The sequence below is a fragment of the Cyanistes caeruleus genome, chromosome 13 (genome assembly GCF_971803275.1).
Source record: "Cyanistes caeruleus chromosome 13, bCyaCae1.hap1.1, whole genome shotgun sequence".
Taxonomy (NCBI): Eukaryota; Metazoa; Chordata; class Aves; order Passeriformes; family Paridae; genus Cyanistes; species Cyanistes caeruleus.
The window spans coordinates 14,948,343-14,962,026 of record NC_141713.1 but is presented as its reverse complement, the minus strand read 5'-3'; the positions used below and the strand labels follow the sequence as shown (position 1 = coordinate 14,962,026).

The 13,684-nt window shown below is 37.9% G+C and overlaps 1 protein-coding gene across 13 annotated transcripts in view; it reads right to left on the bottom strand.

The window, feature by feature from the left end:
* ENTREP2 (endosomal transmembrane epsin interactor 2) overlaps positions 1 to 13,684 on the bottom strand; it is a 95,912-nt gene that overhangs the window by 49,333 nt on the left and 32,895 nt on the right. For 11 of the 13 annotated variants that reach the window (XM_086849116.1, XM_086849115.1, XM_086849122.1 and 8 more), the window contains one exon: positions 11,450 to 11,506. In XM_086849116.1, the coding sequence (XP_086705242.1) occupies positions 11,450 to 11,506 (57 nt within the window). Of the gene's footprint in view, positions 1 to 5,250; positions 5,330 to 5,439; positions 5,487 to 11,449; positions 11,507 to 12,430; positions 12,491 to 13,684 lie in introns of those variants that run through there. The other 2 variants (XM_086849127.1, XM_086849128.1) reach the window with 2 other exon arrangements.

Here is a 13,684-nt window from a genome sequence, read left to right as displayed (position 1 = left end):
AGACTTCCTTTCATCTTTTTCCCCACAGGCACTATTAAAACTGTATTTATTACCTGAAAACCTGAAAACTTTAATCCTTGAGATAGCTGTCTCAAAGCACCTTCTTGCCCTTACTGTGTCTTTCACAATTTGTTCTTGAATTGATAGGAGGTAAAAGGGGGAAAAACAAATGAACCAACTTTAGCACACAGTACAGTTTGTGATGTGCAACAGAAGACATTAACAATATAGATTTTCTTTCCATATACAGCTTTCTACCAAAACATGCAGTGAGAGCAGCTCTGAGCAGGACTTGGGGATGAGAAGCCCAACATGACCTGACAAGCCCAGAAAGCCACCTGTGTCCTGGGCTGTGTTACGAGCAGCGTGGACAGGAGGTCAAGGGAGGGGACTCTCCCCATCTATTCCACCCTTGTGGGAGACCTGGAATGCTGCATCCAGCTCTGGGATGGGATACCCCAAATCAGGCAGGATGTGGACCTGTTGGAGCAAGCCCAGAGGAGGCCATAAAGATGCCCAGACGGCTGGAGCACCTCTGATATGGACACAGACTGGGATGGGGCTGTCCAGCAAAAGAGATGTAGATATTGCATCACATAAAACCATATTTCTAAAAGCAACATTTTATTTCATTCCTCACACTTTCATTTTGAAGATATGTACAAAACAGGATTGCTTTTTCATTGCTGGCATTTCAACCACTTCTTCCCCTGGTGGTTTGCAGCGGTTTGATAGTCAAGCCATGAACATGTAGACAAAACATTACCCTCTGTGCTGATGAAACATATTAATCAACTCTCCTGTGCAGGATACTTTGAATAAAACCAGGCATTGCCATGGTAAACTGGCTTCTGTAAATCTGTAGCTGTAATATTGTGTCTACATGGTTTTTCCTGTTAATTCCTGTTCTGCAGCTCCTGAAAGGTCAGAAAATCTCCTTGAATGAATTTTGGTTTACACTGAAATCATTTGCAGAAAGCAATTTTTTGAGACACTGTAATTTGACAAGAGGACCTACAGGCTTCCTTCCAATCACATTAAATATGTGTGGGTATATTCAATGGGATTTCAAATATATTCATTTTAAAACACATACTTCTCATTTGTGAAGCAGCAAGAATAGCCAGAGGTACACGTGCTTGTCTCTGTAAACCAGTGTATAAGTAGATTAAAGATTTGCCCCAAGGTGTTTTGCTCACAGAACTTTGTTTTACATGAACTGCAGACAGTAACATTTATTGCTATTTGTGTTACAGAATTTATCATTTCCCTGACAGAGGTGCAGAAGGTTGAACACCAGAAGCAAACCTGAAAATTTATCACCACCAAGAGCTATGAAGCAGTGAGATCAGCAACTGTGCCAGGACTGAGTTAATGCAAGATTATCTGGGGTACAGCCACAAGCTATCTGTTGGATCAGCCAGATGCTGAATGCTCATTACACATGATAGGTTTAAATAGATAAAACATATAATTTTTAAATTAGTCCATTAAAAAAACTTACTGAAGAGAAATGGCACTCAAACCAACACTCCTGACTCAGGGTTTGCAAGTGTACAAGAAACAACAAAATTTATCTTCTCATTATTTGCCCCATAATAGGCAAATAATTTTTTTTTCATGATTTCTCAATGCTTGCCAAGAAGAGACAGGATGAAAAGTGTTGCCATTTCAGACCTGTTTAATTCAGTATTCCATGTCATTTGCCTAAATTAAAATTTAAATTAAAGATTTGAGCAAAAATGTTTTCTCTACGTCTAAAGCAATGTTCTATATCAAATAGGCAGAAATATTCCCTGTTGTGTGGCACAGCATCAGGCTAAAGATTTTAATGTTTTTATGCTAGGAACCATAAATTGTATCTTGTTTTATCCTCAATTATATCAGACTGTTCAATTCCAGTCATTATTAAATTAAATTACATTTTCTCCAGATTAAAATCCTTTTGACTCCATGAGACTATTTAACTTTGGAAAGGAAAGCTGAAACCTCAATATAAATATTAAAATCCATGCAACTATTTCTAATTTCAAAGCTAAACAGTGCAGATGAAAACTTCTGCACTTGAACTTGGTGCATGTGATTTTACTGACCTGCTTATGGCCCTATTAACTTGTTTTCATTCAGATAGATCTTGGAATTTAATTAATTATTTGTTGCTTGGTTGTATCTTAATTTCTATATATTTATTAAAATATTCTGTGGAAAACTCCAAATATGATTCTGTTTAAGATTATAAACAATGATACTGGTTTTGATTTACAAGAAAAAGCTGTGCTTCCCTGTATTTTATTTATTGCCAGAGTAGCAATCAGCCTTCAGAAGAGTCAGTGCCTCTGGAGAATGATGTGAATGTTGGTACCAGCCCCGTGTGCAACAGAGAGGGGCACTGGGTGTTTGCAGCAGAATTGGCACCACACAAAATAACATCTATTTAAAGAACAGAAGGAGGAGTCTGGTTTCCTCCTGTTTCACTGTGCAGCAAACAACAACATCAACAAAGTGGGGGATTTGGTAGTTGCTGCCAAGGCTTTTCAAGAGCCCTGGGATCCAAAATGCAACCTTGGCTCTGTATACAGGAGCTGAATGACAGACAAATGCAAAGATGCATTTATATCAAAACAAATCTCCTAATACCTCACAATAAGAGATATTCAATACCTCCAAGAAATTCCCTGTCAGTAGAAACAATGGCCATACAGATAATTCCCTCAAGTATGATCAGATTGAAAGACTGAGGCAACAGTGAGTGTAGCACTGTCACATTCTACACACAGCAATAGATGTTTGCTGTTTCTCTAATGCTCTGTTACAGCTCCAGTGATTACACTATTTATTGTAGTATTTTTTAGGAAAGTGTAAGAGGGGCCTTGATTTAGGAATAAAGACCTTGTGCTCTCAGCTCAGGAACAGTAACCAGAAATTTGTCAAAACTAGGTATTTCAGCATCTACTGATTTTCTGCTCTTTTGATCCCAATTAACTCTTTTAGCATCTACAGCTTTCTGAATCACAGAATATTCTGAGTTGGAAGGGACCCAAAAGGACCATCAAGTGGCCTGCAGAGTACTGCCATATAAAAGAGAAACAAGAGGAGCTACACCTTTTTTTTTCTGATAAAATTGAAGCTATCTCTTGAAGTATTCAAATAATATGACACACTTCTAGCAGTAATCATAGCAAAAAAAGTTTGCAGGTAATTAGTTTTGTAGCAGAGAACTAGCTGAAGTTTTGTCTTATAATCTGTTAAAAGGACAATGGGGAGCTGCCAGCTGATATGCTAAAGAGGCTCACTCAAAGTTTGGTACATGAAAATAAACACTCAAAGGAATCCTTCAGTGACCTGCAGCTAATACAGCAACAAAAATAATCATATAATTTTTACTATATGTGCAGGCAGTCAAAAGAAGTCATTTGGACAATTTTTTTTTTAATAGTAGTTGTATTGTCTAATTTTTATCACTGACACTTCTATTTATGCACCACTGCTCCCCTAAATAAAAAATCCATGCACATGAAATTTAACTTAAAGTGTAATTTTGAAAGAGAAAGACATCAAACTGCACTAACCTATTTTAATGCTACTCAAAATGTTGCCAATTTAAAATGCTTAAAAAATTACTCCTCCAGCTGTACAGTCAGGTGGAAAAAGAGGAGCTGATATACAGTGTGATAATAAAAACTTCAAATATAATGCTTTCAGAATAGAATTTTGACCACATAAGCCAGATCTAAAATTTCAACTACCTCAGCCATATTAGATTAATTTTCCTTCCAACATACTCTCCAAGGAAGTAAAAATTTAAACTTTAAAAAAATTAACATATAAGACACTGTGTTCTCAAAAACGTTTCACAACAACAGCAGAACAGGAAAAGAAAACTGATGTTTAGAGTCTTTAGACATTTAGGAAAGACAACATTTTTCTAAATTAGCTTTGCATACAACAATCCATATTTAAACAAAACAGTTAAATCAGTAAATAAAAATGAATACATTCTTTCAATAATGTGAGTATTCTATTAACTTTTAAGACAATCTACATAAGACTGAATTTATACTTCTACAGCAACTGCCTAATGGGTTCATCCACCTAAACAATACATTACTTTTTGCAAGTGTCACATTGCAGGAAGGATTCACCTCCATGCACGTGTCAGTGAAATGCTGCTCCATATAAATTAACCTTCCATAACATCTGTAGCAGGATTCCCTGAGGAAATAAAGGCTCGTGTTGTCCTGCTGACAAGGACAGGCATCAAAAGCTCTGTGAGCAGCCCTTCCTGGCAGAAGCGTAATGAGACAGAAGCAGGATGTAAAGGTCACATACACAGATATTTTGCATCTGTCTTTCCCAACGTATTAATAGCAATTAACTACTCACTTGCAATTATTCTCATTAATTAACAACTGCGTGGTCTCTCTGAGCCCTCGCACACCAGAACTCTGACTCTCATCCCTGAGGAGGAAAATTCTGACAGGTGAGCAGGGTCAGGAGCACAACTGCTGATCTCCATCAAGAGCACATGAGCATTTTCAGTATCAGTTTCTGAGGCAAGGCTTCAACATGGACAGCAGCTCTTTCCAACTTGATTGGAATGAAAACTCACTGTAGTTTTGGCCATTTAAAGAAAAATTGCACACACATCTCCAAAGAAGACTCACATGAATAGTTTGATGGAGATCCATCAGTAAATGAACTTTCATATTTTAAAGATCTTTCCTCATACATCTGAAGTTGAACTTGGTCCATAATGCTGTTGGAGGTTTTACGGTGTTTGTAGTAAGGAAATCCAAACACGCAATCACACACACGTCCAGCTCAAGATCTACACTGTAATTTACCTAGCAAGCAAATCCCACTGAAATCAAAGTATTTTTCTTCAACAAGCACAGGATAATTAGATTCTCTTTGGGTAACAGTGCATTTCCTTCCATCTGTCACACAAATAAAACTAAAATCACATGTGTTTTGATTGAGTACATGAGTACAAAGAGTATCCATTCCCAGCTCCAGCACACCTCAAAATACTTTATCTTAGTTCATACAAATATTTATTCTACTTTTAAAAACATTTCAAATGCAGCTCATCTTGTCTCAAATAAATTTTTGCAGCTAGTGTTTCCTCACCATTTGAAAACAAAATACAAAGTTTAACAAATAGTTCCCATGTTGCCAGCCCCAGTGATGCGTGACACGAGATTAATTTACCAAGGAGGAAAAAGAAATGCTGAAGCAAACCAGACTCACACCAAGAAAGAGTTGAAGAAATTAGACCTTGCAAAGGCTGCCAAGAACTCCAGGAGCAGATGGGATGCAGCCTGCATTTCTAAAAGAAGGAGCAGATGAGATGAAAGAACCGTCAGCAGATATATTTAGAAAGCGTGTGAGAACAAGGGAATTACTGATGGACTGAAGAGAGGTGAATGTAGCACCCACAGCACACTCCTCATTCCAAGCAGCAGCCCTGGGGCTGGAACTGTGACAGTTTCCTACGGCAGGGATGCGCCAGCAGGAGCTGCTGCCATGGCAACACCAAGCGATGGCAGCAGACGGGGAGGAGTAGGGGCTGTTTAAAGGGAATTATGAAGTGCTTGTTTAGGAAGGGGCAAGTGTTATGCCCCAGCAGGGTTTTCCTGCTCTTCAGGAAGAGCTGCTTGTGGTCTTTTTAAACTCTGCTACTGGGGATAACTAATTAGCACATGGATGCTCAGCAGAGGAGTCTGGATTCTCCAGATATGAGTGACAGCTGGTGGCAGCTGGGCCCAGGAACAGGCAGCCTTGGTCAAAAGGGTATCAGAGAGGCACAGACAGAGACCTGGGCAAGAGCAAGCTTTAAGAAGTGTTCAGCTCTAAAAGAGGATTTAGAATGTTCATTCTAAAGAGATGCTTCACCCTGCGACATCTTTTCCCCACCACTGCAAATATTTCCCTGATTCACTTCTGTTTCCATCTCAAGTGCTGTTTCTTTCTCACCCAGCTCACAACTTTACTGGGTCATTCTCCATTTTTCCCCTCTTCTATCAGGTCCATTCTAATGAAAAGGCACTGGGGGTAGGTTTTTCTGCCAGTTGTTTCATGAAATTAAAGAAGAAAGAAGGGAATCAGCAGACTAAGTTAAAAAACAAAAACAGCAATAGGTAGTGCACATTTTAAAAGCTAAAAGGATATATTAATTTACCTGCAAAAAAAATTTGGAACATGAATGTAATCAGTTTACACAAACTCAAATTGCAAGTTTTGAAGATCACGCTTTTCAGATCCCCTACTCAATCCAACAAGACACATTATTTCATGGCCTAAACCAACAATTCGTACATTGGGAACAGACTTCTCAGGGCATCAGTTTGAAATAAACATTAAACAGAAGCAGCTTCGATGAAACATAAATATGTTTTAAATCTACTTCCAAACTGAAGTAACCTGGAATACAGTTATCACTGAATACATTAACCTCATTTCTCGATCCTGTCTCACAGACTTTTAGCACAACCCCAGCCATGCTGCAACAGTGTGCACAGACACATGCTGCACTTTGGTGACCAGGGCAGTACAGTCATGCTAGTGCTTTATACAACTAACCCTCAGCAAAGGGAGAACAGGAAGGCAAGAGACAAAGAAAACTTCACTGTGTCACAAGTACAGGAAAATACTATTTACAGCCTACACTTTCTTCATTGAAATCATTCAGAACAAAGATACAAATCTATTGCAATTCAGTTAATTATGGTGCTTGTGACACTGAACTTCTGAAACACCACAGATCCCACTGTATGATTTCTTATTGACATGGTTTTGGTTCACTTCTTTCTGGTCATCTAGGTCCTGTTCTTCCCAAATCTTTTGATGTCTATCTGCCTTGTGCTGCCAGATTCACATTTCAATTTCTCCTTCCTGTCCCAGTCCTCCACAATTCTCTTACCTCTGATTTAACATTCAGCTCCTCTGAATTCAGGTTAGTTTCCTTCCATGCTCCCAGAAAAGAGGTCAAAGAAAAACACTCTCCTCTCAGTTCCAAAGCCTGGGTTCACATTAGCTCTGAGTAAAATGTACAGCTTTACATCTGAAGAGCTACTTTGTGAACCAGCACTGGATTTGCTTTCCAAACAGAAGTTATTGCAGCCTCTCAAGTTTCTTCTTGAAAGTAGCAATACCCAGCATTCAATCCCTGCCCAGTTCATCAGAAACTGAAAAACACAGCTATGCAAAATGTACTTGTTTTCTCACCCAGTGTTTTGTTCACCTTTAAACTAATGCTTCAGCCTCAAAGACAAGCATTTGTCTAATAGCAGGGTTCCTAACAAACATTTTGATCAAGGAATTCAAAGAATACTCATGCTGAAATGATACTGCAGAGTGATCAAGGGATCTGTTAAGGCAATGGGGTGCTCTGCAGCTCCTCTCAACATCACACAGGTATCAAAGTCAGCAGTGACACACGAGGTGATGGGTGCCTCAGACTCTGCTGCTCTCCCACGCTGTGCATTCGTTCACTTGCTTTCTTTCTGCAGTCTTGACCTGTTTATGCTGACACTGTCTCTCCACTGCACAGATCACCTTTTTATTCCAGGAACCAAACACCAAATCTCTGCTCGAGGGTGGGTATTGCAGGGAGGACAACCACTTTTTTTTTTTTTTTTTAAATTCAAAGATTTCACTCAGATTTCATCTGAAAGGAAGCTGTAAATTCTCTTCCAAGATTTTAAAAAGACTTGTCTTATCCCTTAAGCTACTCTAGGACCTCAGGTTCAGCAGCCAGGAACATGTCAACACTCCACCTCACGGAGCAGAATATAGGAAACTTACTATTATATAATACACTAGATATGTAATACTAATACACTATTTCTCTACATTTTTATTTCATCTGTTTCCTGAAGTTTGTTTATGCCTGCTGTAGTCTTCAATGATATTTAGTGAGAGGAGATAACCAATGAGGAAAAACATTTGGACCAGTTTTACATGTTCATGCATCTTATGGGGAAAAAGATTATGTGGGTGTATCAATTTAAAATTTTTAGTAATTTCCTTTTTCAACTTAGATATTTTTCTAATTATTTTTACAGAAAAAAAGAAAAATATTCATCTGAATTTCAAATAATTCAAGTTTTTCACTGGAATTCTAGAAAGGAAATCTCTCATTTTGCAAAAAACTACTATGCTGACCCAAGATGAGTATTTTCTTAAAAAGTCAGTTTTTGTATTTAACTGAGTCTTACCAGGGGTGCAGCCCGAGACTTTGCACAGAAGTTCATCCTCTTGCCTGATATGCAGGTGGAACTGCAGCTATTTAGAGTGGCTTCTCTTCTTAAATGAAGAAAATCTTATGCGTTTATCAAAAACAAAAAAGGATTGGAATAATGGTTCATTTGAAGGGACAACACATTGAGTTATACATGCACTGATTTGCATGTTCACTGGTGCACAGAACTGGATCTGGAATGCACATTTCATAGCAAATGCTTTTAAACAGCTATTCTGAGAAATCAAGATCATTTATTAATAAATAGTATTATCTTGTGCTCACACTGATATTCACAGACATTAAGAAACCCCACATTTCTGTTCATTGAAAAAAATATTAAATCTATCAGTTTGTTGTAAAAACTTTCAGTTAGAAATATAAAAATATTTTTCTGGGGTTACCCAAATGCCAGATGGCAACAGAGAAGCTTTCAACTCAATTCAGAGGCTGAATTAATCTTCTTAGCACAAATAGATTTGCAATTACAATAGATTAGATTGTAACAGAAAAATAATCTGACTGCACAATTTAAAGTTTTATTACAAGGTAATTCAGCCTCAGGAGCTCCATAAGCTCTCTTCCAGTTTTCAGTCACTTCCATAAGCCACGAGGAAACAAATTCCTACTTTAACACTGCATTTTAACACTAAGCAGTAGTAGTGACAAAGCCAACACTTGGTTTCCGAAAAAGGGACTCTTGAGAAATTTTCCCAAAGCACTACCAATACTCTGAGATTTCAAAATGAAAACAGAGAAAGCTTAATGAGGAAACACCTGAAATATACAGAAAGCACTGCTCAAAATCATTGTGTGAGCAATTTAAATACCTCCTTTGTCTGCGTGTTTCCTCTGGTAAATGTAAATACAGGTTTGATAACAGACACTGATTCCTTGCATGCATAAAGCCTTTTGGCAACGTAAGCAACTGATGGCTAGGAGGTGATCAAGAAAATTCAGATAAAGTAACAAAAAATCTGGTGAATTTTCCAGATAATTAATCTTTGCAAAGGCACTTCAGCAGGAGAACTTCTAAATTTCTGCACATTAATATTGCAGTAAAATGTCCTTAGTACATACACATTTGTAAATCTTTCACTGAATGCAGAATACAAAACAGCATTCATACTAATAGCTTATAAATACACAACTACTCCCAGTTTTGACTTTGGTTCCAAAGTGTTAAACTATGCAACAACATTCTCATTTCTACAGCAACACTACATGATACACTTCTAGTATAACAGAGCCAGAAAATAATTGTTGATGAACTATTTCTGTTTAATGCTTCTTCAGCTTCCTCTTTTTGCCTGCAGAAAAGAATACATTTGCACAGAAAAGCCACTGCATTCTGTGGAAAAGCCCTGAATGATTACAGTACTGAGCAAGGCACATTCAGCAGTTTGAGGGGCTGAGCCTGACCACCAGGAAAGCACCACACAGCCACCCACTCACTGCCCCTTGCAGCAGGGCTGGAAGAGAATTGGAAAAGCCCAAGTGAAAAAAACTTGGATGGAGGTAAAGATAGTTTAAAAGCAAAGGAAAGAGGAAGGAAAAAGCCAAAGCAAGTGATGCTGTGTGGGAAAAACAGAAAGCCTTGATACTGCACAAATGCTGCTCAGCAATAGTCAAAACACTGGTTATTATAAACCAGTTTTAGTCACAAATCCAAGATATGCAGAAAACTGGCACCTTAAAATATTATCACAGTTTCACCACTTTTCAGGACGTCACAGATGGTGCATGGTTTAATTTTATAGAGCTTTATCATTTGAAGCTATGAATAAAGTTAGCTATTTTTCTGCTATCACTCTCAACAATGCCAGATTTTATAACACACTGCAGCAAAAAAGACACGTATTGTAATCAATTATCTAGCTGCTTATAATACTATAAAATAGGTTAAAGGGTAATAATTGACCATATGTATTTGGCATATGTGTTGTATAAACAGATCAGGAGAAACATGGCTCATCAGCATGATGGTGGTACTTTGTGTTGTGAGGCTGTAAAGTTAGACATTACTGATTGCTAATCAGAGCAGTCACCCTGCACACATGGGGTCCGACTGCTCAAAGGTATTTACAACTCAGCAAAGAAAACAGAACATTATGTAGCCACTGTAAAACCACTACACAGCTTAATCACACACAGAAGTGAAAAACACCATCCCTGTCCCCATTCTTCAGCTGATTATTGTATCACCACCAAGGACCAATGCAGAAGATCAGGATCTAACTCAAGAGCATTCCGCTTACTCTTGGAAACAAATAATTTCCTAGAGCAAATTTTAGGAAGATGCCACCATTGTCACCACTACTGTTTCCTCCCTTTTATTTCCTTGAATTACATTGACCATGAATGCCTATTTCTCTTTCACTGAATGAGTTGGCATTAGAAAGCCCAGCTGAATTTACAACATGAAAGAGAGCGTTCAGGAATCAGAGAAGCCAATTCTCAAGAGGCCTGGATAACACTTCTGATGTGTGAATATTATTTATTCCAATGATGTGACCTCTATGCCTACTGTCTGAATTCATAATATTGAGAGATACACCTGAAGTTCTAATTAAGCTTATTCTTACTACTACAATTTAAATTTCATACTGTCCATTTTATTCTTTATTCTGGGGACTATCTTTAGTGCCATGTCACAAATGTTTCACATTACTTTGTTACACATGCCATTGTTTCAAAGGCAAGCTTTACCTGCTAACACATCCTTATGGACACAGTCATCACGTGTTTTTAATAAGACTGATTTCCATCTAATACTGCTTTACATTAATAGGCTAACTGAAACTCTATTAGCATGCACACAGAGAATGGATTACTGTTCATTATTAAGTAACTACATGAATCTCACAACAGAAATAATGATGTAGCTGAAAATCTTCATGCAGATGAAGACAAACAACTACTAAATTGGAATGAGCTTTTCCCCATCCAGATACCTGCTAAAAAGATTGCTCTGCAGTGTATTTTTAGGCAAATAAAGTTAAATGCAAAGGTACAAACAGACCCATGGTCTGTGAGACAGTAGAAAAATATTATTTTCACCCAGGTAGTTTATACATTACAACTCCAAAGGCCTTTCACTTTTTGTACTAAGTGTTTCTAGATATCAGGATACACAGTAGCAATGCAAATCATCCCCAGAGACTATCAGACTTCTCTATAAAGACAAAGGCACTGGGAGCTGCTCACCACAAGGGACAGGGGCCTCTTCCATGAAACAACACCGATCAATCCTGACAACAGCACCTGGAACAGAGAGCAGAGTTACTAAAGAGGCACGAATCAGTGTCATTAAAAACACAGTAGGTAATAAGATGAAGTAAATACACAGTCATGATATTGTATTTCCAGAATGCTAGAAACAAAATGCTAAAAATAAAATGCTTTCCTTTTATACTCAATAAAAAACTAAACAGAAATAGTACTAAGCTGTTTTTAAACAAATTTCAATCCAGCTGCCAAATTCACTCAGTTCTGATCAGATTACAAAAAGTAATTAAAACATTTCTTCTCTCCCAGTCTCAAATGTTATCAGTACTAAAGGAGAATAAATGTTTAGGGCAAATTTTTTTGTGGTCTCTTAGCACAAATTAGCTAAAAAAGGAGGAGAAATGACAGAACAATCACAAAATCATCCAGGTATCCTGATAAATTAGCAAAAGGGTGGGGTTTTTTTGTTCTGTTTTACCCACCCAAACACTTGATCTTATGTTTGAGAGAGGACACATACATTCATTAAAACTTGGATTTAGCATACAGATACATTACTCACTATACTACAAACCAAAAGCAAGCAGCATTCAGACCTTTATACATCTAAGCTAATCTTAGGTGTTTTAAAATAACATGCAAGTTACAGTTGAGATACCGTAAGCTTGGCATGTAGTTAAAAATGGAGAAAGAAACAAGAAATGGAGTGAGTGATACCAACCCTGGTGCTGGAGAAAAAAAGTGGAGAGGATCGTTTTTATTAGAACATTGAATTACAAAAATAGTAAAGTAGAACCCAAATCAGAAGTCCATAGTGTCATTTTTTCACCTCAGCTCACGCAGTCTGTTTAATAATGACTTATATATTTAGCTAGTCTCCATTCCCACTCCACCCTGCTTTCCTAACAATCTTTTGGGTGAAAAAACAGTAGAGCATAATAAATAAAAATGCATCTCTACCTAGCCACTGCAGAAGTGATGTACACTGTACTGGGAGTCAGGCTGGAAACAATCCAGTCTAGTGATGCTTGGTGTGAACGTGGGGGAAGGAGCTGTTGCTTATCTGGAGCAGCTGCACTGTGGAGTGCCCAGTTTAGGCTTTCACAAAGTCTAGTCTGTGGACATTCACAGTGTGAGCATGTTTAAAGCATATTTCACAATCTGGCAGTACCCACAGCTTCAGCAGCTGTTGAAAACATTATTCAGAAAGACAATATGTGGAAAATGTGCCTTTTGGTATTTTCTTTAGTAGCTATGGCATTAAAAAGAGACCCCCCAAACGAGGTTTTTAGTAAAATCTCAGTGTTAGTGTCTAAGTGAAGTAAAATGCAATGTTGCATTTGCACAGTAAAACTGAACCAAGACCAGGATATGGATATCAAAGACTGTCCAGATAATGCCTACATGCAAATGTGCATAGTTTGTATTCTACAGCGTTTCCTACAGCAGAGAAGTTACATACCTCTGGATATTAGCCAAGTGAAGGAAAAGCTGAGAATTCCATCTTTGCAGTTAATTAAATGTGCTCACACAGCTATGTTAGCTTATTATTACTGTATGATAACTTGGCTGTGGGCTGATAATCCTGTAATGTGAAACTGCACTCAGAAGGTAAAATGACAAGGTTAGCTAGTTTATCTGCTGGCTAGACAGCAACATGCTCTCAATTAAATAAATGGGCTGGCTGAAATTGTGAGGTTATTAAAGAAAACCCTTTAGGAAAAGTAAGAAATTGCATTCCAAACCAGAGCATGTATTGATACATAAAATATTTTTACGTAGATCAGTTTTTCTCAGTAACCAAATCATATGGTCAGAGCCAAGATACTGCAGTGCAAGTAGCAAATCTTTACTTTCATTTACTGTGTGACCTCCCTCCCATGAATTAAACCTCTACCCCTCTTGTCTTATTTGTGACATTGCACAGGGTGCAAGAAGGGAGTTGATCCCTTTTGTTTAGCTGAACTACAACTGTGTTTGACCTTCACAGAAACCTTGTAAGATGAAAGAGGTGCATGTGTTTTGGTTTGGAAAACGAGAGTTTTGTGGCACTCACTGTACTGGTTCTCCATGCAAAAGGTCAAGCACAGCCAGGGCACTTGATAAATTTACACTGATAGACACAAGAGCTCAGTGCTCCACCTGTGTCTTTAATACTGGCATTACAAGAGGTCACCTCAAAAAAACCATCATGTAATTTTCTAACCCACATTA